At 36.9% G+C, this 26,083-nt stretch overlaps 1 protein-coding gene across 1 annotated transcript in view; it reads left to right on the forward strand.

The window, feature by feature from the left end:
* Positions 1-26,083, forward strand: part of EYS (EGF-like photoreceptor maintenance factor) — a 636,352-nt gene that overhangs the window by 573,292 nt on the left and 36,977 nt on the right. The window contains exons 31-32 of the mRNA XM_088531218.1: positions 14,441-14,613; positions 24,263-24,445. Coding sequence (XP_088387344.1) covers positions 14,441-14,613; positions 24,263-24,445 — 356 coding nt within the window. The remainder of the gene's footprint in view (positions 1-14,440; positions 14,614-24,262; positions 24,446-26,083) is intronic.

The raw sequence follows: 26,083 nt of genomic DNA on the forward strand, positions 1-26,083 counted from the left end.
CCCCTCAAGTACTTGAACATGTTGATCAAATCTCCTCTCAGGCTTCTCTTCTCCAGACTAAACAGGCCCAGCTTGCTTAGTCTTTCCTCGTAAGATAGATGCTCCAGTCCCTTAATCATCTTTGTCTCTCTACACTGGACCCTCTCTAGATGCTCCATGTCCCTCTTGTACTGGGGAGCCCAGAACTGCACCAGTACTCCAGGTGCGGCCTCACCAGAGCTGAGGAGAGGGGCAGGATCACCTCCCTCAACCTGCTGGTAACACTCCTCCAGATGCAGGCCAGGATCCCATTGGCCTTCTTGGCCATGAGGGCACATTGCTGACTCATGGTTAACTTGTCACCCACCAGGACTTCCAAATCCCTCTCTGTGGAGCTGCTTTCCAGCAGGTCAACCCCTGATCTGTACTGGTGCCTGGGGTTGTTTCTCCCCAGGTGCAGGACCCTGCATTTGATTCGTCTATGAGTTGTGCAATATTTTAACTCATGTGCATATATTTATTAACTCTCTTAACATCCTGTGAAGTCATTTCCCCTAGAGTACAGGTTCCAAAATCCAGGAACCATTCTTCACCGTCCATCTTATAATGAAAGTGATTGTTTGTCAGCTTGCCAGCATCTGTATTCCTTGTTCTTTCTTCAAATATACTGTGTCAAATAGTGAAAGGAGCAATAAAATATGTTCTGATATTACTCTCATTTGCTTTGTACTACATTATTATCTAAACAGATGCTGATACCATTTTAGCTTGTGGTGGGTAGGTTGAGATCATCTTTGAACAGAATTGTGCTTTCAGCGCAGTATCTGTTTCTTCTGATTTTTTAAGGAATCAGAATATGACAGTTGCTTATATTCTGCCAGAAGTATTATTGTAATGTGGATTCTTCTGGTTCAGGAGCAGTCTAGTAAATCAAAACATTCAACAATGGTTGATACCTCAGTTAAAGAATTTCATAAAAGTATATTTTCATATATTTTTTTTAAATGGATATAAGCTCTGTATGGTTTAGTCACAAATGCCTGTGAATATTTTTAAAAAAGGGGGGGACAAGTGCTGGGCAAAGGAAAATAGGATGCAGAGAGTTGTTTTTAATCTTGTTCGCTTGATATTGCTAAGCAACAGGATTGTACTGCTTTAGGGTGCCCTAACAACAGGAATGTGCTGTACCCTTATGTCAATGACCACCTGTGTGAGGAAGTTAAGAGGCAAGGCTGTTCCCTTCTGGTAAACTATGTGAGCACTGACCTCTGTAATACCTTAATAGTGTCCAAATCAGAATCGCGAATGAGACTGGTTAAACAACTGAATTTATTCAGTTGTTGAATGTATTAAGGTCTGAAATAGCATTCAGCAAGATAAACACAGTGGTCCCTTCAGCATTTTTTTTCTTAATGTGTGAAAATAAAGCAAAGAAAATCCTTTAACTACTCCTCATAATGTATAATAGATGGTAGAAAAATGTTTTATAGAATGATACTTCATTGCACTGTGATCAGTGAACGAGAGTAAGGTAGCACAATGGTGAAGTGAACATCTGAGACTGTGAGAAGAGAAAAGATGGGAGAATTTACGATACAGAAGTGGCATAATTTCAACATCCAATGCATTATTAAGTAGCTTGCGATTTTGGGGTTACATTATATCTGGTCTATTTTAAGAAATACATGAAAATACTGTGCTGTGTTATTTCAATAAAGCTCTTATGTAACTGTATAAAATTGTGATATATTACTGGAAATGTACAGAGCCTTATTGCAGGGGAGTACATTAAGATAACACTAAATGAAGTGCATCATAATATATACAATAAACTGTGTGTGGTAGTTTTGATTTATCATATTAGTATAAGAGCATTATTTTATCCTGATGACCATGGAATTTACATTACAGACAGTCGGCAGAATCATAAACATTACAAATTGTTATACAGCAATTCTGAAACGTGATGGACGAAGCTGCTTACTGTGCTGCCTGGTACTTAAGCATACTACTGCAAATAGCAAAGCTTGGAGTAGCCCAGTCACACTCTGATAACAAATTGTAAATGCACAAACATTTGTAACATGCTGGGCAGGCTTTCATTTGCTAAAACAGTTCATTCCCCAATTGTACATACAATGAAATTACCAGAATGTTGTTTAACTTTTAAAGCACTTGAACATAATGAAATAATCTTACAAATCATGGTCTAGTGGTCTACAAATCTTGTTCTTGGGGTTTTGGGACAAGAAGACCCTCCAGCATAAACAGAAAATGCTGTTTAGCTCATCAGGAGGAAATGAATTCAGGAACATTCAGAGGATGTTTGTCACTCCCTCTCACAGATATGTTTTAGGAATGGAGTAGCAGAGAAACACCCTTGTTTTTCAGCTTATGAAGGAACACAAAATTGCAAACGCTACCAAGCTATTGAATTCTTCAGGCTTTCTGTTTATGCCTTTACCATCTCCACAGTATTTGAGCAAGTGCAAAACAGATCAGTTACCATGGTGTTCAAATATTAGATCACCAGCTCCACCTCTTTCTATTTATTAACCATCCGTTATAGTAGATCCCATTCCTCAATGGCATCACAAGACACTGACTGACTTTTAATACAAGGTAATGCACTTTCATTGATACATCAGCAGGGATTGATTTTATTTTTCTAAAAGATAAAATACAGAAAAAGAGAAAGAAAACTAAGACATAAAAATACTTAAAAGTGCTGAGAAACTAGAAGCATAGTAAGGGTTGCTGTTACGGGGCATATCATCTCACAATTTTCTGTCAAAGGGAATTATATGCAAATGTTTTACTGGTAGTCTTCACATAGACTCAGTGAAGAACCTGAAATAAAGAGAAGACCGTAATTCCTGTAAGCTACTACAATGGTTTTAATTAATTGTATCATCTTCCAGATCTATTTTAATATTGGTTTTGGAAATGTGAAGCTCAGCTGGTTAAGCGAATTTCTTCTAGCAGCCATTTTTAGTTTGAACTTCCTCAAAGATTACTTTTGAAAGATGAGCTACAGTATTCTTTCAGTGGTGAACTTTTTCCTTCTGCTTAGAGAAAATCAGTTATTACTTGCAAGTTATTTTTATATGACTTTCACCATTATCTGCATTCAGCATTTATGACATTTTGAAGCATACCCTTTTTTTTATGAGTGACAGGCATTAAAAATGGACTAAAAGGAAAATGTTTCCTCCTGTGACTCATCCAGTACATCATCTTGTTTAGTCCTAGTTTTATCTACTTGTGTTTTCAATAGGTTTGCATGTCTAATCATGATAATCATACTTGCCTGCTAGGTATTTCTCTTTTGTCTCTTCTGATCTATGTTAGTGATCAACAGTGCCTTGGAGTTAAAAGTTTCTTTTAGTTGTTTATATGCAAGCTTGTAATGCTCTGTACCTTTTTCTAAATCCTTTCACACTACTCAAGTTCCTATTCCCTTAGGAAAAACATGTTTATTTTAAAGCAACAATTGAAGGTTATGGAACGTATGTACATGCATTAAAGATAGCTAGCTTGTGTATGACCTTCAGTGAAAGCAAACCCATTTTATAGAAAACTTTTCTAGGAATGCTCAGGCAAGCAGTCTTCCACAGCATGTCCTGAGGCCTTTATTACAACTGTGATGTTTGGCTAGTGGAATTTACATGAAAGGCATTTGCAGCATACTAACACAAGGCAAGTGACATAACCATATGAGCCTGATTTTAAAATATAAATAAGAAAATAATTTTAGCTATTTCCTCAATTTGTAATAAAATGGGTAATTTTGCATTTAGCTTTCCATTCAGTTGAAAATCTTTCAGTGTTGAGATGCAATAAAAAATATATCCCTCCAGACAATATTTACTGAGGAGTAAATATTGCTAAATAGGATGTGGAAATATTAGATCATTCCCTTGCATCACTACCATTGGATGAGCCTATGAGGAGACTCGACACTGGTTGGTTTATCAGAAATAATTTTAAATATTTAGTTGGGACCTATTTTAATGCTGGTTCATTAAAAGAGGCAGTAAAATAATCCAGAGGACGAACAGCCACTGGACTTTAGTTGGCTTTATTCACCATCTCGAGACCCCTGTGATAATAGCATCCACCATTAACTGGTGTGATTGTTATAGGGATAGGCTTATTAATCAGTAAATAGAAACTAGCAATTAGCACAACTAAATGGAGTGCATTGTCCCATTAAAATGCTATAGCATTTCCTCACTCTGAGTGTACAGGGGACTCTCAGCCTTGCAAGAAGTACTCTTAGCCCAGTATCGTGGGAAAGCCGAGGGGTAGGGAAGAAGAAGGAGATAATTAGACCTGTTTTACAGGACTTTGTCACAGAGAAACTTTGATTTCTGTTTTTTTGTGAAGAACTATTGAAATTCAAAGTCTTGCTTCCGACTAGAATTCCTTTAGCATCTTAAATTCAAGCATGATGGTCTTTCTAGCTCAAGTTGTTCAGGCTAGCAGATCTCTTTAGGCTGCTTTGCAGTTGGTACGTGATAGCAAAACTGTTGCTGACTTATTTATACTCTTCAGTGAAAACATCATCTGAAGAGGTTTGTCCAAGGTCTGAAAATTGTGGAAGTCTTTTTCCAGCACTAGAATTCCTACCACTTTCTAATCCTATTGCATCTTCCTTATAAATTCACCAGGACTCATCACAAGCTGGATGGTAATGTGCCTTGTACTGTCAGAAGCATTTTTTAAAAATAAAGATTGAATTTTGGTCTCTGGCAATCATTCTGCTTCCGATGTTTTGTTTCTCTGCTTTTTAGACATTAATCAGTTTAAAAACATTATTTTAAATTTCAACAGCTTCTTCTGAGAACTGAGAGATATCACAGTCATCAGAACAAGAGACATTTGTACCTTCAAGACATTTATAACACTAAATGCATTGCTATTGATGCTTACAGACTAGACAGCAGAAAGTCTATTTTAGATTTTATCAACTCTGCTTTAGCAGGTCCATTAGATGATTTCTGGAAAAACTGACACTATAGATGAAAATGTAAATTCACAGCATTCCAAGTGAATGTCATGTTTTCTTATTGCTATTTCTAACCCTATCTTTTTTCCCATAATATTGTTTTTGCTTATATTTCAGAAATGGCAAATGCCCCTGTACAGTCAGAATGTGCTTGCATCCTTATTATCACTGCACAACAGCTCTTTGAAATAAATTTTCTTAATCTGCCTTGAATGGAAACATATTTAGAAACAGACCCAATATTATTTTACTTCATACCATCTCAGAATATTATTGCTTTCCAAGATAGACATTTTTAACGGTGTAAAGACAGCAGGATGTGACATAATAAGCAAGACATCATTTTGATTTCTTTCATTGCACAGAACATAACCTTTCCTTAACTCTGTTTCTTGCTTTTAATTGAATATACATTTTAATGATTGTGGGATCACTTTTAAAGATTGGCTTGGATGCAAAGAAGATGACCTAAAATTGAAATGGAGAGTTGCAGCTGCATTATAACACATATATCTACTGCTAGGCATAAGCACGTGTCTAAGACATTGGTATTCTTTACTTGTTCTCTCTCATAGGCCAGAGTTTGGAATACCAAAAAAAACTTTATTCCGCTTAGGGCAAAGAATTAGGACACCTATTCCACTGGATCCAGAGTCTTTCCCAAAGCCCTTCTTGCAATATTCCCTGCTGCAAGTCGGCACTTGGCGTTGCTCAAGGTCCACTGTAACGTTTTGCTGTTTGCTTTACTGCTATTTCAGGCATTGTCTGAAACTTTTTGAGATTGAAAGGGTGCACATGCTAGCTAACAGTTTATAGCCAACCATGCTTTATATCAGTTGCAGTTAGACAAATGTTTGGGACCTTATCTCATAAATGAGGCAGTATCAACCGACCCAGTTTATGTTATTCATTATGACATACTATATTTATATTGATCATATGTAAAATGTTTTAAGTGAATGTTAACTCAGTAAAGTAAGGATTTCACTCAATATTGCAAATTCAAAGCTTAAAATGAAAATAAATGGAAAATTATTCCTGTTGATAATATATCACCTATCTACATATAAATGCCCCCAAATTTAGCACAGTGGTTGCAGCCCACAAATAGCACAGTTCAGTCATAGCTACCCGCCAGGAGGAATCCCAGCTTTCCTACACCTTTTACTTCAATATCCAACATGTAAAGAAAAAAAACTCTCTTTGTATACAAATTCAAGATTTTCTTTTTGATTTTGAAGGCATTTGATTTGTAGCACAACCTATATGATAGTATATTTTTGTGTACTAATTTGTATAGGATTACAAGGTCTTGAGTAACTCATAAACTTTTTTTTTTTTTTTTTTTGCGATGAAGAATAGGATTTGCATCAAAGACTTCAGATAGTTTACCAGCTTCTTTAGTCACTAAGTGGTTTCGTGGATATCTTTGTCTGCATTAAAGCATCTGCCACTGCGCTGAAGATTATGATTCTTATGAAACCAGTCAGCTGGTTCAGACACAAACTGAATATTCCCACTGAAGTCTGACTCTTCAACAAGTTAAAGCTATTGTGTTAGATATTCAGTCACAGTTAGGAGGTTCGAGAGAAACATATTCTTTGATATGAAAGCTTTTTAGTTGTAGGGGACCTCAATTCTGGAACTCCCTTGCAGTGCAAAAGTTCTTAAAATTATTTTACAAAGCATGTCAGAAAAAGGAATCAGTTAACAGAGCAATTTCTCCTTTGACTATTGGTTATATTATTCATTTGGTTAACCCAGATGTCATGTGTGCTTTGAATTGTTATGCGTGCAAAATAAAAATACCAAATAGGATTATATCAAAATCTGCTGAATGGTTATAAAACAGGCTAATCATTTTCATGAAGATAAAATGCGTAGAAATAACAACACACACCAGCAAACTGAAAATATCCTCTGCTGACTCTTTTTTTCATAATTTTCATCGGTGACAGACACTAGATCTTGGTCACAGAGACCCTATATCTAGGAAACTATGTTAAAAAAGATGTTCACAAAACTAGTCCATAGACCATGATTAAATGCAAAACATTTCATACATATTTGCAGTCTGAATTTAGGTTACTTTCATTTTAGTCATTTGTGAGGTTGTGTGTTCTATTTAAACAAAGAGTATATTCCCCTTTCCTTGAGGTTTACAAGAAGAGATTGCAAGTACAGTGAGACTGTTTTTCCTGTTACTTTTATGTATAAATGTAAAGGATATCAAGGGAAAGAAATTGACTTTTTTTCTCTGAAGGAAGTCTGGAAACAAAGCAAATGGTGGTAAGATACAACATTTCTTTTCTCTAACATAACTTCTCTGTAATTTTCTTCTTCAGAATATCCATTTATCCTATGCTGCAAAACAAGTCAGACTACCTGGTTTATCCGACCTGTTGAGTGCATGCTAGAAGGAGACCAATCCTGTAAGATTTTAAGCCAGTTCTGTTTGTGAAAATGATACCCAAATAGCCTTTTGTACAAACAAAGGTCAACTGCAAAACTGACTTTTTCTATTACATTTGGCATCAGTCTATTAGTCTGGTGGCATGTCATCTCACTGTGCTAATTCTCAGCAGTGCAGCAATTCTAACAGTTGCAGTTCTTACACATTTGAAAAATTCCAACAGATTTATAGCATTTGATTTCACACTTTTCAAGGCATCTTCTACCCTTCTTAATTCTTAGCCGTCATTGAGGAATGTGTGAAATACAGAGCTGAGGCAGCAAAGTAAAAGGTCAACCTACAAGACAGAACAACTCAAGCTATTGATAAAGACTGTGTTAAAAAACTGAAAGCATACAGTGAATTGCTAACTTTTGACTTCAAACAGTGTTTTCAGTAATTCTAGTTTCAGTACTTAACACTTTTGTGCACTTCCTCACACTTCGTTTCTCATGTTCAAACGCTTGTACAAGCTGAAGCAATTAGACTTCATAAAAGGCTGTGCAGCCTGTTATACATTATCTTTAATTTGCAGTAGGGAAAAATGAGTTGGAAAGGTCAAGATGTGGTCTTTCTAATGCACATATGTACCTAACTACTTTTTGTTTTCTGCTTTTGTCATTCACCTTTGATTCCATTTAATGAAATAGCTTGATCTGAATTAATTGTAGATATTCACATAGAGCCAGTCTTCCTGGTTCTTTTGAGAGTTCATAAAATGGGTGGAGGGCATCTCAGAAGTTTTTCTTTAGCTTGTACAGTTCAGTTAATATATAAAGAGAAGTCCTGTGCTGCAGGGATTGTCTCTAAGGGCTGGTGACATCCAAAGAAAGGCTGCACAAGGAGATAGTGCTGCAGCTTTCTTCTCATATTTTTCATGGTAGAGGAAGACATCTGCAGTACAGGTGAGTAAGTGAATCTCACAGAGGTGGGTAGAAAGAGAGAGGCTAGACATCTAGGATCTTTATGAGCCATTCTGTTCTTAAAGTCAAAAATCTGGTATTCTGTTGTAGTGGAAAATTTTTTTACTATATTCAACATAAATGTACAAAACCTGATCAAGGGCAGTTTCCCGTTCTTGTTCTGAGAACTGCAAAGATCTAGGGTGCTTACATATTTCTTTGCCTGCTCTGGGCAAAGTTTTACTTTTGTAGCTGCATCTTTTCTGTGCTACCAGTGTAATTAAGTATGGCTCCAATGATAACACACCACTGTTGCACTGAACTGAGAAAGAACTACCTCTGGACTTTATTTCCCAGTATATATGAGAAGGTCCCTGAGAACCAGTGCTCTTCAAACACAGGGGACCTATTCAGCTACTTCTGGGTTGTAAGTCTAATGTGAACGATCATGAAATGTCAGTACTTCTCCTCGATTTTTCCATTTGGGAGGTAAGCAGCCATCACTGAGGGCTGTACAAAGCTTTGTGGGAACATACCGGAGATTTTATTGCATTTCTGTAGAAATTATCTGTATTGGAGTTAAAACTCTTATCAGTCAAGCAAGGCAAAGACTGCAAAGGCCTAGAGATCTGAATTTCCTTCTGGGAAATGCTGCCCTTCCCAAGCCATAATTAACCCAAATGCAGTTTTGGTGAATGTTAGAGGGCTCAGCTATCATTGCAAGAGACTTATCCAGGGAAGCTCATATACGTATGCTTAAGGATGCTAAGATTAAGCAGGTGTTTAGTGCTGTCGGGTTGGAATGGATTAATCATCTTTTAGTTACATTTCTTAACTGAGTCCTCTAACATAGTTTTCTGTTTGACGTGAACTGTTTTGTATGCAGAAGTCTCTTCCTTTTATGTTGTCAACAGGGAAATAAGGTGTTGGAACTTTTCTAATTCAGGTTTGACGTGGAATTAAAACTTTTGCAATCAAATAATTTTAACCTGGATCTAAGAATTCAGACGTATAGTTTAAAAGGAAGTTCCATAGTAGAGTCAGAAACTTTTTAATCCATGCTATAACCAACATAACTGTGAATATGTCTGCCTCAAACAAAATTTACACTTGAAGTTTTTTTTTCCATGACTGCCCCCAACCAATAATTTCTCTTGTAGTTTTCAAAATCATTTTATTTAACAAATGGCTTAGACTGGGTTTAAAAAAGAGCCTGTCAGGGGTCATTTGTATAAAGAGAAACAGTTTAGAAACTGCCTCCAGTGAAAGGAAGGAAAATTTAAAGTAAATCACTACATCTTACAGAATAATAATTTCTAATAAGAAAAAAAAAAGAGTTCAAAACAGTAAAGCTAACAAAAACACTCTGATCTGAAGAAGATATCATAATTGAGGAAATCTGGGTAAAAGTACTAAAGCAGCAGGAAAGCTGAATTGATATTTTGGAGCTGTATAATAAAAGATTGGCAGATATCTACTAGCAAACCACCTGCCGTGCACAAAAAAAGAAATGCCTTTTTTGTATATAATCCTTTGATATTTTTAAGGGTATTGATCAGATAAGATTATTCTTCTGGCTATAGTGAGTTTCTATGGATTTGGCCATTTCAGGAAGTTTTAAAAAGAACATCTGAGTCACTTCATTTCTACAAATACATTAACAAGAAGAGAAGGGCCAAGGAGAGTCTCCATCCTTTAATGGATGCAGCAGGGAATATTGCCACCATGGATGAGTATAAGGGTGAGATACTTTTAATGCCTTCTTTGCCTCAGTCTTTAATACCCAGATCAGTTCTCCTCAAGGTGTTTGGCTCCCTGAATTGGAAAAGTGCAGAAAAAAAAGAAAAACGTAATCCATGAGGAAACAATCAATGACCTGCTACTCCACTTGAACACTCACAAGTCTGTGGGGTCAAATAGGACCCACCTGAGGGTTCTGAGAGAGCTGGCAGAAGTGCTCACCAAGGCACTCTCGATCAACCGTCCTGGACAACAGCTGGGGAGGTTCCAGAGGACCAGAGACTTGCCAGTGTGACACCCGTCTACGGGAAGGTTTGGATGGTGGATCCACGAAACTACAGGCCTGTCAGCCTGACCTCAGTATTGAGGACAATTATGGAACAGATCATCTTGAGGGCAAACATATAGCACATGTGGGACAAGCAGGGGATCAGGGCCAGCCAACATGGGTTCATGAAAGCCAGGCCCTGCCTCACCAACCTGATCTCCTTCTATAACCAGGTGATGTGCCTAGTAGCTGAGGGAAAGGCGGTGGATGTGGTCTACTTAGACTTTAGTAAGGCCTTTAGCACTGTCTCCCACTGCATTCTCCTGGAGAAGCTGGCAGCTCATGCCTTAGCCAGTGTACTCTTTGCTGGGTGAAAAAGTGGCTGGATGGCCGGGCCCACAGAGTGCTGGTGAAGGGAGTCAAATCCAGCTGGTGACCAGTCACGAGCAGCGTTCCCCAGGGATCAGCGTTGGGGCCAGTCCTCTTCAATATTTTTAGCAATGATCTGGGTGAGGCATAATAAGAGCCTGATGTGTTAAATATTGAACCCACTGCAACAAGTAGCTTTTGAAATTCTCATTCAGTATAGCACTGTCAAGATTAGTGTTATGTGTACTTAATTTCATTGAAGCCCTCTCACATCCAGCTACACAAATGACATGTACAGTGCTTTCAGTGAGGATCAGACAACAGCTGAAGAGTCTGTACATAATATTCCTACTTTATAGGCAGAAAAAGCATGGTCGTATGGAGAACTGCTGTGCTTTGGAGAACCGCACTGATGTATCACTAGATACTGTACAAATTATGCCTGTGATATGATGTACAGAGGAATTTTAATCTTTATTATAAAAAAAAAAGAGAACTAATAGTCAAAACCTGAGGTTAAACACAGCTGTAACCAGACTATTAGCATGTCATAATCCAGTCCCCTCTACAGACAAACTGAGGGATGAAAATTAGTGTCGTGATACTAAGGGTACAAAACTTTGATTTCTTTAGATCATATTTAGTGCTGATTCAAGGGGAAGAATTCGTCCTACTGAATTATCAGTATCATGCCGTATGATATTTAAGTAAGTGCTTCTTGATGATTTACTTTCCAAACTGAGGTCTAGCCCAAAGATCCAAGCAATATTTTAAACTGGCAAATGGTTATGAAAGTGTCCCCCTTACCGATTCAGAGGAGATTGTAAGGTGATGGAAAACAATTTATCTACCCTAACCCTATTTCTTCATATGCCAAAAGGTTGGTGACATGAGGTTATGCTGTCCTGGGAGTTATGTGTGGGAGTATATTGTCTCTTCCATCCCTTCGCTACAGGTTTTCTGTCTTTTATTCCATTTTATCCCACTGTTGACATTCCTCCTTCATAGGATTCTTGATGGCTAGGTTTTTTCTCTGTCTACACAAAGAGTTTGTCAGTAGTTAAAACTTGAAGCCTTTTTTGACATTATATTACATATGCCGTGGCTGCTTGATTTTCTTTTTATGACTTACAAAGCAACCTCTGCTTTATCAGATAATGTCATTCAAGAACAGCAGATTTACAGAGCAGCTGGAGTACCCAGGGCATGCTGCTGGGCACAATCTTCTGGTTTAGGTTCATCTGCAAGAAATTCAGTTTATGAACTCTGAGACCAATCCACACTGTGAACTAAAGCATTTCAATGAGGACAACTAGTGATTCACTTCAAAGCACACTTGTGTTCTCAACTACAACATTAATATAGGCATGTGACATGTTTCAGCAACATATTCAAAATTTGTTTCCATTTTTGCAACCTCAAAATTCTGATATTTTCTATGTTTCTATTGGACACTATTCACTTTCTTCAATACTTAGATGTAATTATCTAAAGTCTTTTCCTTGGAGCCATTCACAGCTGCACAGTGCAGGCCAAAGAAATGACCATTTTGATTTGCTGGTCATTTTCATTTGCTTCATACGTCTAGAAAGAATAGCAGGATAACATGAAATTGTGATGCAATGGGAGAGGAGAAATCCTCAGTCTTTAAGGTATTTATGTATTTTTTCCAACCAAGATTAATTCAGTGGAGTGTGGGAGACCTTACCCTTTTCTTAACCAGGTACAGGAAAAGATTGCATTGAGAAAGGACAACAGTAAGTCATTCGAAACATCACTTTTCAGTATCCTAATTTACCGTGATATTTTTCTGGTATGGTCAGCTATTATACCTGTTTTCTATGCCTCACTGGGAATCACTCTTTTTTGTTTTTAGTAGGTTATTTTGACAGGTTAACATCAATACCGAAATGGTAGGATATTGCTCATTTTGATAAGAATAAATTCCTCACAATTTTTCTGAGAACTGTTAATCATCTACGAAAGACTAAAAATAAGATGATGCTAAAAAGAAATTCCAATGTTGATGTATAGTTCAATAGAACAATGATGAAATTTAGTTTTTTATTAAGATGAGAACTAAGGTTTCTGTATTTTGGCAGTCAGCAGCAAGGATCCTTCTTCTGTAGGAATAGACAAAAACACATTTGATACCTAGTTTTGGGAAGATCATCACTGTCAGTTGCAAATATCCAGGAAGATATGAGCCTATTACTGCTTTTTTAATTAGCTGAACTACATAATGCTGATATTAAACCAGTTGAAAGCAGAATCTTCAATGCTACACAAACTAAAGCAATTCAGTTTCTCATTTACTTCTCTCATTCAATTCTTCTCCCATTGTCTGCAACAGATCTATCAGTGGAACAGGCTGCACACAGAAATTTATTATGACAGCTGATAGCAATTTTCTTTTGCAAAGGTGTCTGTAAGCATTATACATGAGGTTTATGCTGGTAGACTTTCCAGCTGAGATTTTCACTCCCCCAAAACTGTAGGTGGTCAGTCTCGAAATAAGCTAATCAAGTGTTATGCACAAAGACTGTCAGACTTATTTTCTGTTTTAATAAATGCAGTTCTTTCAGCTCTAGATTATTTTCTGTAACCTGATTGTCTGGATATTATAAGCAGTGGGCAGATTTTTAGAAATCACATTTATTTGATATTTTATAACTAAACTTCCTAGAGATTATGCTATATTGGGAGAAAAAACATATTGTCTGTGATTTAACGTAGCTCATGTCCTGTCTCTATATTCAAACCCACAGGCACATATGGTCTTATCTAAGGATAGGACAGACACGTTTCTGGTCAATACTGAGCTTATGTAGTAATCATGCAAGCTGGCCTAAGTAGCTGTCATCTAATTTTGTTCCTAAAACAAGGGAGAAAACCAATAAAGCCTAAAATGAAACTGTCAACTTGGAATGTCATATATTGCTACTTTTCTGTCTGATTTTCGGTTTCATACCATGTTTGCCATTGGGAAATCTCAGTACTCTTAAAAAAAAAGAAAAAAGAGACTTGGAAAAAGAATAATCGCATTTCTAAACATGTGTTTTCTCACCCCTCCACAATGACTAGAGATTACGTTTTTCCCTTGTATGTTATAATACCTTTTCCATAATTGAGAACACTGGATATATGAAAGTAGGGATACCTGTTTGTTCTGTTTCAATTTTAGTTAAATCAGTACTGCAGGTATTCATATTTCAGTTTTCCTTTACATCCTACTGTTTTGTCAAAAACTATATCTGTATGCCAAGAGCTATAATGTAATGTACAATTGTTGCTCCACTTGCAAAGTAAACAAGTAATTTTTTATATTTTCTCTTTTCTTCTTAATTTCTTATTCAGATGTAAAAGAACAGCTTTTTTTTAGTAATTATTTTGAATATGTCATGAAAACAGCAGCACAACAAAATTATGAAACACATTAGAAAAGTCACATATTTTAAGGTGAAAAGAAAGACAAAGTAAAATATGACATTACATAAAATAGAACCTGTCAACACAAGTCATCCATAAAGTATCCTGGCATTTCTCATGCCACACAGACAAGCAAAAAAATAGAATAAATAAAGAGAGTAAAAACAAAAAACTATATCACTGTTGCAAGTCAAATATTAATGAATTCCTATGAAAGTAAGACCCTTCACTTTTCTAATGTACACTTTGGTGTTTATACTTGTTTTCTGTTTTTAATTTAAATCTATCAGTGATGCAGAAAATTGGTTTTGCGAATGCCCTAAACTCTACTCTGGAAAACTCTGCCAGTTCCTGTCTTGTGATGAAAATCCATGTGGAAATGGTGCTACGTGCTTTCCAAAGTCCAAGCAAGATGCTGTTTGCCTCTGTCCATATGGAAGATCTGGAATCCTCTGCAAAGACGGTAGGGATCACATTCTTCACTCATTCCTGGTAGCTTCTGTCATTCATAGATGTTGTCACAAGACACAAGTTGAATTCTTTGAAGCAAAACACTGTAAGTGACCATCTCCCCAGCTACAAGCACTTTCCTGCCCAAAATTCAGTCACAAACCAGGAACATCTGAGCTGAGCACTTCTCCTGCAGATTATTTTATAACAGTGTCAGCCAGAGAGAGGGAGACGGAAGGTTCAAAGCACCTGAGCATAGACAGTAGCAATGTGCTATGCCTTCATAATTTATTTGAAGAAGAAAAGAGAGATTTGAGAATCTGAGAAAGATTTGGCTGGAGAGATTACAGCTCCTCTGGATAAAATAATTTCTCCTCTAGTTTGATTTTTTACTGTATTTAAGGAAACACGGCTTCAATGACTTCGTATATTTTGTAAATAAAGGAGTGTATCATCGACAACACTCTTTGGATTGTTAGACTACCACCAGATGTTAAGATCTGATTAATTGCTCAGGGAAAAAATAAAACATAAAAATAAAAAGAGAGAGAGAAAGAAACAGATTAAAATTTGTCAAGTGCTTTGCTGTCAATCAGCAGACAGGATGAAAGGAAATTAATAAAGCCAAGCAAATAAGACTTTTTGAATAATTTTGAATGAAGGGCTTTGATTTCTCAGGCATCAGTTATCATAGTTGTTCAAGGTATCTTTTTTCCTTACAGTCAATAGCAACAAGCCATGAGTGTGGAAATCTGAATATAGAAAATAATCACTGGTTCTAAGATGATTCTGCAGTGTATGCAGATCAAAGGTCTAGTTTATCTTCTTATCATTTAATCTTTTATTTAAAATTTTAGCTTAGAAATTAATCCTAAATTATCACTCCTCATTATTTTTCTCCCAGAATCATTTTAAAGAGCCCAAGTCTATTTAATCATTTTTAGCACAACAGCCATGCTGTATCTTTAGTTATCCAAGTTGCTTTTCTCTGTATCCTTCTAAGATGAGGTTCAGAGCAGAGTGTATATTCAAGGTGTGAGAATGATGCTGTTTTATACAGTGTTGTTTTGAAGTTTTTTGCTGTTTCTTTTCTTAATCATTTCTTGCATTGTTTCTCTTTAAGAGCACATTCATATTTCCATGGAACTACTATTAAAATTCCTAAAACCTCTTTGAATTGTTATAGCCAGTTCAGAGTCTATCATTCAGCATATAAAGCTGTTATATACTGTTCCTGCCATCTGCCTCAATTTACATCTGTCAATATTAAATGGCATCTCTTAGTTTTTGCCCTGTGTTCATTCAGCAATGCTCTTCTGCAACTCTTTGCAGTTAGCTATCTCTAGCCTAAATTGAAAGAAAGTGCTCAAATTAGTGGTTTTAATTAGATGACAAAGCTGAAGGCTTGAAAGCATAAAAGGACAGAATTTTATTAAGTGAGAAGTGGAAACTCAATCTGGACCTTTACTGTAAGAAAGAAAAAAGGGAAAAAAAATAGTCTGATAGGACAGAGTATAAATCTTCCACTGTTAACAAGCCCAGAATTTAGGAAATTATCAGAATATGAAAATTTATTTTAGTGAACTATATCTTTAGACTAAATAAAGTGAGCACAGATGGAGGTCTTGTTAAGCTGAACATCACATTTAAAATTAAAAGGAGTTATAAAAGGTCTTTTTATCACATAAACAAAAAAAACAGGGGGAAGAAACATCCTCAATGCTATGTGTGCTGGATACAGCCTTAAAGATAGCCCTAATAGCATCGAAGCAGTACATTTAGTGAGGCATTTGAAGATAATGATAGATTGCCTAATTATAATGATAGAAGAATGTGAATTACATCAGAAACAAAAGCCAAATTTAATTGTGTACTGCAACAAAATAAGTGACACAGATAATGTATGTATTAAAAAGAAATGGTCCATAAAATTTTAAAAAAATATTTTTAGCAAATCTTCTTTCTAAGATATACAAGTAATATCCTAGTTTGTATCTGAAAAGAACACTGAAGAAGAAAAAATTGTTTCTCCTAAAGGAAGGTTGTTTATCTATTAATAATCCGTCTTCATCAATAAGCAGGAGCTTGTGAGGACTATTTGATAAAATGAATATAGCAAATGATCACATAGATTTACTTCAGCATGTTTTATGTCAGCATTGATGCCCATGCTAATCAGTTTAGCTACCAATGCAAAATAAAGCCACAGATGGGCCCATCACTACAGCTCTTCCCCATGTTGGACCTCCAAGTGCCATCAGTTAAGAATTTGATGTCACACTCATAACAGCATCATACTTTACCCATATGTAAGAAAAAGTGATAATAAAACTGTTATCACTGTTAAGTGTTAAAAAAGTCTGGCATGGCAAATTAAAAATGCTCCATTTGTTATGGCATGAAACTATAGGGCTACTGTAAATATTATAGGTGACAAATGAAGCAAACATTAAGGGCAAATAGTACCTTCTATTAGACTAATCTCACACTAATAGCATGAAAAAAATATCAGAGAAGCTTTTAGAACTATCAAGGGCTTTTCTTCGGGTCTGAAATAGATGGAGCATATTGTGATCTGAGCAGGTGGGAATGCTTGCTCTGCATTTATCTTAATTATTTTGTGCTTCTGTTTCAGACATCAAGAAAAGATCCTAAAAACATGTCCTTTTTTTTTTTTTTCAAACATATGTAATGAAATGCATTACCTCTTACTACAAATCTTTCATTGCTTTTATCCCTAGATGACAATTTTACTGCAAGTAGACCATTAAATATTGAAATCTCTCTCATATGAAGCTACACAGCTAGGGAATAATGAAGCAATGGGTGGGAGGGATGATAATAAAGGAAAACACAAACTCTGAATTGCAATTGCAAGAAATCACTATTTTCCTTTCAAGCCTCTAAATATAAGTATACCCATCATTCTGTTAAATGTTTTGGATTGCACAGTTCAGAGGATATTTTGCTTGTACCGGGTACTTACTGTCTGACTTCTTGTTACTTACTGAATGACTGTACTTTAGTGAAGGATTCACGTGAGCTCTAGTAGGTCACAAGGTCTACCTCTGTTTGCTCTAGTCTCCATCACCAGATTTAGAAATAGTTCCTATTAATTAGTGGAATTAAATGCCCACATGACTTTCCACGCGATGTTTTTTCCTGGAACAAGAATTTGTCCACTTAATAAAAGAGGAAACACGTTATTTAGCAATATACGTCATCACTGTGTGACTATTTGGAGTGTAGCCTATGTCTACATGTGCAGCTGGACTCTGTCCCAGAAGTGATATTTCTTTTTTATCGTACATAAATGACTCAAGATAATTTAAGCTGAGTTCAGTTTTGAGCTCTGGCCTTTCTGGAGTTTTGTATAGAAGCAGTCAAGATCCAAGCCCTAGTCTGGTAAATCTCCTTTCACATTTAAATTATAAAAACAGTTGCTTCTGTTTCTTGTGAGTTGTAAATGGAAGTGCCTCCATCCTTCTCCTGCAATTTTTAGGATCACACCAGTGAATGAAAGTGCTTGCAAATAGCACCATTTCAGACTAAATGAAAACCTGTTATCCAACAATTATCTGAACATTTTTTTCTGTGGGATGCTCTTTAAAGTACTTCCTGTATGTTTGATACTTTCCCTTTAAAAGTTTGTCAGGAAGCTGTATCAGCTCACTGTGGAAGTAGATGAGTTAGATTGACACTTGAATTACCTGTCATCTGGAAACATTTATCATTTTGTAAGTGAAAATTTGTGATGTTTCCTGTCATCCAAAAAGAAAGTTTGAGGTCAAACAATTAAAGATATATCCATATCAGCATATTTTAAGTCTTTCAAAATTGAGTTCTCATTGTATTTGTTCAAATATAAATGCAGCAAAATCACTAAGGTTAACATGAAATAAATGTAAAATAATTTTAATGAGCTTAAGCTATTACAAAAACTATCTGAAAAGTATCTCATTAAAATACACATGTTTCTGGACACTGTTTTGGTAATTTATGTTCTGAGTCATTCACTTTTAGCCAGGCTCTGGTGTCCTCGCTTGTCTGTGCATCCCTCCAAAATGAAGATGGTCATAAAACTTACATGAAACAGAAACATACGCACACGCACACACCCCACACATCACTTCCATATTGCCAGTTATGCAGTCTGATATTTCCATCTTTGAGCAGTAGAATCACTTTTATTATACTGAACCTTAGCTTCAAGTTCAAAGTGACAGTTACTAGTCCTTAAGATTACAGAAATAAACTAAGTAACAGGGTCCATAAATTCCATAACTACTGATGCTACAAGACAAATAAAAGGAATACATAAATGTTTGGGGGGGGGAGGAATTAAAAAATTTTGTGTTAATGACATTTTTAAGTGTTGATTCATGGCTAAAGTTGGAAGAGATTAACCTGAAACAGTCACCTGCAGAGTTTCTATCCCCACCCCATTTAACAAAAATCTTTTCTTTCTGTCCATGAAAGCTTCCCACAACCTTCTGGCTAGGAGTATATGGAAAGAGCAGTATAGACGGTGGAGTTAGATCTGTGCTGTGGTGTCTTCCATGAACTCTTGAACATGTATTATTTATCTGTACAGCAGAGTTTCTATCTAATTTCCACCATTGGTCCCCAGGTATTCCCTATTCTAATACTTCTTTTCAGGGCATGAAAAACAGGGTAATTTTATTGGAAACTTCTCCCTCAGCCTATCAGCCAGCAGTGCCCCATCTAATATCTAGTAATGTAGCTCAGTGCATAGAGAGAGGTTCCTATCAGAAACCTCGCACCAGAAGTCTGCGTGCACATTATTATTTAAAACACAAGAAGACTAGGTGCTTTATGAAAAAAAAAAATGTCTAAACTCTGAATCAGGGATTTTCTAGGAAAAGATGTTTGCAGTCTGTTCATCACTATTTCTGTGTTCAATAGCAAGCTTTGGTTTACTAGAATTATACTACGAACCAGTAAGAAAAGCAGTGGCTGCAGAATTTCCTGATGACCAAGGAGACTTTTGTACAGTTTGGGGCACTGGAAAAATACAATGCTTGGCACTGATTTGCATTCCCTTTTCAATATTGCCTTTGCAAAAATATGAGCTTTTATTTATAAGAAATGATTAATACTTATCCCATGGTGTACATGACTCATCCTGGAGCAAAGCACTGAACTGATAACTATTCAGAGTTAGCCAATTGTAATATAAAGAAGTGGATATCTGATTGAAATTCTATAGCCATAAGTCTTCGCTTCTTTTTATCCTCCTCATCTTTCTTTTTTTTTTGGGGGGGGGCGGGAATTGTAAATCTGTTGTCCAGGATGTATTGACAGTGAATGCTTAAAGTAGCATGTACTTTAACTCATAACAGAAAAATCAAAGGCAATGAAACCATTATCCTCTTTCTTCTTTCTCACTTTATTTTCTCCTCTTTGTTCATTTTTTTTTTCCAATCTCTACTTGCCTTTTTTTTCCTCCCACTTTTATACTCATCTCTGGTTGCATATACATTATGATAGAGAAGTAGGTGGCCTACCATATTAGTCTATTAATGTAATGGGATAATTTATCATTATTTGTTTGTAAGGCAATGGGACATTTCATACCTTATTACCTCTTTAGCGCTGGGAATGCAGAAGAGGACAATGATAAATGGAGCAAGACTGAGAGAAACCTAAGACAAGCAAAAACAAGGACAAAGTCTGTAAAAGGGTCCATGTACCCTCTCAGAACAGACATACTGTTAATTCAGAATGTGCTTTCACATGCTTCATAATCAGATCTATTGGAACACCTCTCTGGGTCTGTTTTACATTCCCAGATCATACACTGAAAGAGGAAAAATGTGGAAATCTGACTTGCATTGTGTCTGAACAGGAAGTGAAAAGTATTTGTGGAGGCCAATGCAATCACCTGTGCCCTGTGCTTTCCATCCACTTTAAATATTGTATAAATAATATTCTGAAGGACTGTTTTTTCAAGAAAAGTTTGGAGGCTTATATAGTTTTGAACTCAGCTTTAGCTCCATTCCTATATAGTGAGAAGAAAAGAAATAGAAGGAAAAGGTTGGAATTGTCAATGCAAAAGGTTGGAGTTGTCTTGCTTGGTACTATTTTACCAGTCATGGCATTTTTAATTTAAAAAATGCATTTTTAACTCAAAATTATATAAAGCTATGACAAAACATTCTATATTAAAATCAAGCTGGAGAGCAACTCTGCAGAGAAAGACCTGGGTGTCATGGTGGACGACAAGTTGACCATGAGACAGCAGTGTGCCCTCGTGGCCAAGAAGGCCAAGGGGATCCTGGGCTGCATTAAGAAGAGCATCTCCAGCAGGTCGAGGGAGGTGATCCTGCCCCTCTACTCAGCCCTGGTGAGGCCACATCTGGAGTATTGTGTCCAGTTCTGGGCCCCACAGTACGAGAGGGATGTGGAGCTGCTGGAGAGAGTCCAGCGCAGGGCCACAAGGATGATCAGGGGTCTGGAACATCTGCCCTATGAGGAAAGACTGAGGGAGCTGGGCCTGTTCAGCCTGGAGAAGAGAAGGCTGAGAGGGGACCTGAGCAGTGTCTATAAGTACCTCAAGGGAGGCAGTGAAGAGGATGGTGCTGGCCTCTTTTCAGTGGTGGCCACTGATAGAACTAGAGGCAATGGCCAGAAACTGAAGCATCAAAAGTTCCACAGAAACTTAAGGAAAAATTTCTTAACAGTGAGGGTGACAGAGCACTGGAACAGGCTGCCCAGAGAGGTTGTGGATTCTCCTTCTCTGGAGATCTTCAAAACCCGCTTGGATGCAGTCCTGTGCCACGTGCTCTAGGTGACCCTGCGTGTGCAGGGGGGTTGGACTAGATGATCTCTAGAGGTCCCTTCCAACTTACGCATTCTATGATTCTGTGATAAGCTACTGAGGGCCATCTAACTTTCTGATATGTTTGAATAAAGATCTGCTGATAAGTAGTATTTAGAATACTAAAAGATGTGATATAAAAGCTATGGACTAGAAACAGATACGAGATGGAATAAATATCTACTGTCAAGCTAGATATATTGAATTAGAAATATAAACCTTCAATTCAGGATTATTTAACATTTGTACATATATCTTTTGCTTAAGAGACTGCCACTCTTTACAAACACTTCCTGCCTGTAGTTACTAAGAATAGGAAAATTAATTAGATACTGTGTGTGACTTTTGCTATGTATGAGAAACAATACTCCAGGATTGTGGAGAGTGAAACCACCTACCCTTCTGTTCCATTGTTTCTTTAACCAGTGTTTTTAAAAAACTGCACATTCAGTTTGACCTGGTAGGTTTTCTCTCAAGCCTGTTTCTTAGACTGTGTCTTAAAAGCAGGAAGATTACAGTCTAAGATGGTTCTGGCCTTTTCAGTACTGGAGCAAGCATCACAGGGCATATAGATTTATACAGCTCTCTTGAGTCAAATGATAGCAACTTCTTATTCCAACAACTTAATAGGTTAAATTCTGGATTCTGCATTTTATTTATTAAGGCCAATTCTCACTTGGGCCTTCTTGAAACACTACTGCCCATTCCCTTCACCTTTACCTTGGCTTTAAGTAAAGTTATTGAGTGTAAGTAATCTAAAGTTGTAAAATAACTTTAAATAGTAGTAAGGCCATTATCAAAACAACTCCCTCAAAACCTTCACCCACTAAATCTATGTTGTTACATACTGTTGCATGAGGAAAGGTGAGTCTTGGAGATTATTGTTGTCACAGAATTTGCTGAACCCAGCTCATTAGCCATAACTATCCTTGCTCACGTGACTTAAGATGTACGTTTTGACTTGTCAGTAAGAATTCAAATTCAAAATCTTTGAACTTTATTTTCTAGAATATGCCAAAATTGAGATGAAATTGAGATGAATGTGCAGTAATCATAAATATCAATATACACCAATTTTCTGTGTAGGATGTCAGGGGGAGTAACTTTTTCCCTCTGACAAGGTCCTACAGCTGTAGATTGCTTTGCCAGGCATGCCTCTGCAAAAGTTCAGATCTATCTTTATAGGGAGGCCTGAAGGGAACAAACAGATTGGCAGGAAATTAGCTCTCTAGTTGGACAACTCCAAGGAAACAGCTGAAGCATGGGAGAAAAAAGGTGATAGAACTGGAATGGAACTTATCCAGCTGGGAATTAGAGACCTCAAGACAGCAAACCGTTTAAAAAATAGCTGGTCAGTAAAAAGTTCAATCAGAGAACCAAATTACCGGGCTCTCTGGCTCTCTGACTCGCTGAGGGTACCTGAAAGAATTCACCTTTCCCAGGTAAATCAGGAAAAGAAAGCATACCGAATGGCCTCCTTCATTATAAGATCTTGTTCTCGTTAAATATTCCAGATACTAAGACCCTATCTGACACTTCAGGGGCAATAGAGCAAATTTCCCAGGTAGCAAAGTTAGAGAGAGATTTCACAAACAAGAGGCAGTGATATCATTTGCCAAATTACATCTGGTTCTTCTTCTCAGTCTGTAAGTATCTAAGGCCAGATGTTTAAAGGTATTTTGGCAAGTGCAAGTGTACTTCGGGAGGATTATAATTCTTATTTAGCATTGCCCAGTCTGTTCTGTGCATGCAGCAGTGCTTTTCTTGCGATAGTATAGCTTGATCCAGACATATCTGGTGCTCAGTTCAGTGGAAGGCAAACACTCAAGAGTCCCTTAGCTTTCCAGGATTTAGCTTTCCTCAGCTTTTCTTCCTCTGTATTCTAGTTTTCACTGAATCATATTGTCAATGTGAAGGTTGCCTTATCTCTGCTCTGAGAATTAAGTACAGTAATCGACAGCAGTCTGACTACTGGGCTCCATCAGGCATCTCTGGGTTGTATCATAACTCTTTAGCAGTACAGATGTGTGTATAAACTAGATTTCTTTTTGTATTTTCATTAGCTTTTTGATCCCACAGGATCTCTCAACATGAACTTCTGTGTTGCAAAAGCAGTAGGTGTTTGAATGAAATATTCACTTTCACAATTTTAAGGGAAACGGGAGTATGTAGTTAGAAATGCTTTTTTGGAAGCCTATTAGCTTTCTTTGGTCAATGCCCATCATCTCATTGATGATTTAAAAAAAAAAAAAAAAGTAAAAAAGTTCCATAAATTTTGCATTTGATACATATTTTGTTTCTGGAATACTTGGACAGTTCAAATTGTACAGTAAGCAATTCTGAGGATATGATTCATGTAGGTTCTACTCACTCTACTGAAAATTCATCTTTACATGGTGTTTCTTTTTATTAGTTCTCCACCTCTGCCTAATTATTATTCTTGAACCCCTACAGCACAACCCTATATTTAAGTTCATTCATACACAACTGATGCCCTAGCTTCGAAAAGAACAATTCCTTTGTGCGATTTCTTTTGTCTGCTTTTTGAGTACTTTTTTGTATACTGTCTAGAGACCAGGAGATGGCGGTAGTTGCTAATATTATTGTTGTAAAAGAAGTCTATTTACAAGAGCTGAGCAGTGAAGTGCTTACGGCCAGAGGAAAGACAAACTGCATCTGCATGTGTGTAAAACATCACAACATATGAACCTAATAGGATTATTGATTAGTCTTTAATCTCTCAAAGTGACCGTTAAAAAGAGCATACAAATATGTGTTAAAGCATTCGGCCTAACAAAGACTTTCTTTACTTTTAATGCAGCTGTTAATATTACCCAGCCTAGTTTCAGTGGCACAGATGTCTTTGGCTATACCTCATTCCTGGCTTATTCTGCAGTCCCAAATATCACCTTCTACTATGAATTCCGCTTGAAATTTCAGCTAGCAAACCACCATTCAGCTTTACAAGATAACTTGATATTTTTTACTGGACAGAAAGGCAAAGGTAAGTTTTATTATTCTCATTATCTATACTTATACTCACAGTCCTCCAGAATGAGAATATATGGAGATTACAGTGGATTCTTTTTACAATATAATCTCATTTGAAGAAAAATAATCTCTTGAATTCTTTATTGTTCTGTAAACATACGTAAAAGCAATTGGTTTTCTGTATGTTTCTTCTCATAAAGGAGAAGTATGACAGTGTACAGTGGTTAAAATTAGTGATAAATCCTATGATGTGGGTAGCAGATTTCTGAACAAAACATGGAAATCAGAGGGTTGATTCTCTTTACAGTTGCAAATATATTTCATTATTGATTACCTTTAGCTGGTGCCCACTCTTCAAAGGTACTGCCCCCAATCTTCTTCCAATGACATTTCTTTTGTTGGGAAATCTGCCCATCCATCCTGCCAGTATGTCACAGCCTCCCTGCCCACATTTCCTGTGTCTTTAACGGACCCGTTATAGATCGAGGCAAGAACTGCTATGTTGTCACAACAGTTGCACTTCCATGGCCCACAGGAATCTCAAGATTGAAATATAGCCCAAAAGGATTCTGTCTTATATATGTAAAATATTAGACTCCTCCAGAATTAGTATTGAACTGTGCTTAAGGTCAAGATAATGCAACACAACTGCAAGCAACAAAAAATGAATGAGTCTACTGGTAACAGAAACCGCAGGACCACTTGTTAGTATTAGCCAAACTTCCCGTATTAGCTGGCCTCATCACAACATTTTTGGCCCTGTCTACAGTCTAATTAAAGATCTGTGGTATAATTAACCAGATGAGCTTTTTTTCTTCCTGTGAGAGTGCTAAAAATTGTCAAGCAGGCAGGTCACCAACACTGCTGAGCACTTTCAGCAGTTTGCCATCTTGGTTATACCAGTCTAACATCATTCAGTGCAGTTATCTCCAGCTAGCTATCAATAAGCTGTGCTAGAAGCTGTACAGCAAATCATTCAGCTTCCTCTGATTAAAGCAACTAAGAAGCAGTGCATATTAGTCTAATTGTAACAGTTGCCATAATATTTTAATAATACCTTAGGTATCTCTGCACAGCATGTCATCTCAGCAGACTGACACAAACTTAGCATTGCAGTGGGGCAGTATGGAAACATACTGGAATGGAACTTGTGTTCTGCCTGTCTCAGCACTGCTGTCAACACAGGACCCACTGTATTGAGGAAATAGAGGAAAAAAAATCCTGAAATGTTGATATAGACATGCAGTATTTAGGGTAGAAAGCACTTTATACATAGTAGGTCATTGGAAGCATATTGCTGATTTCTACTATTTCTGCAATTAGAACATGCTTTGGAATTTGGGGCTGTTGCATGGTAGTGTTGAAGCCTGGGAGGGCAATTTGTTGATGCGTCTTTAGATCTAAAGCCATCACAGTGGGAGATAGGTACATAAACATGTCTACTGCCCCACTATTTGTTTTACCTTATCCAAAACATCACATGAATTTGGCAGATATGGCCCAGTACCTGTGGGATTTCTGAAAAATCAATTTCTGAAAAGCCTGTCAAAATCCTGTCAAATTTAGTCAGTGCAGCTCAGCAGATCAAGCAAACCTACGTGCTCCAAGATATCTTGGTGCAGCACATGGACAAGCCACCACAGGCTGATTT

This window comes from Tinamus guttatus, unplaced genomic scaffold, assembly GCF_059628265.1.
Source record: "Tinamus guttatus ecotype Peru unplaced genomic scaffold, ASM5962826v1 Tinamus_guttatus_pri_ptg000402l, whole genome shotgun sequence".
Taxonomy (NCBI): domain Eukaryota; kingdom Metazoa; phylum Chordata; class Aves; order Tinamiformes; family Tinamidae; genus Tinamus; species Tinamus guttatus.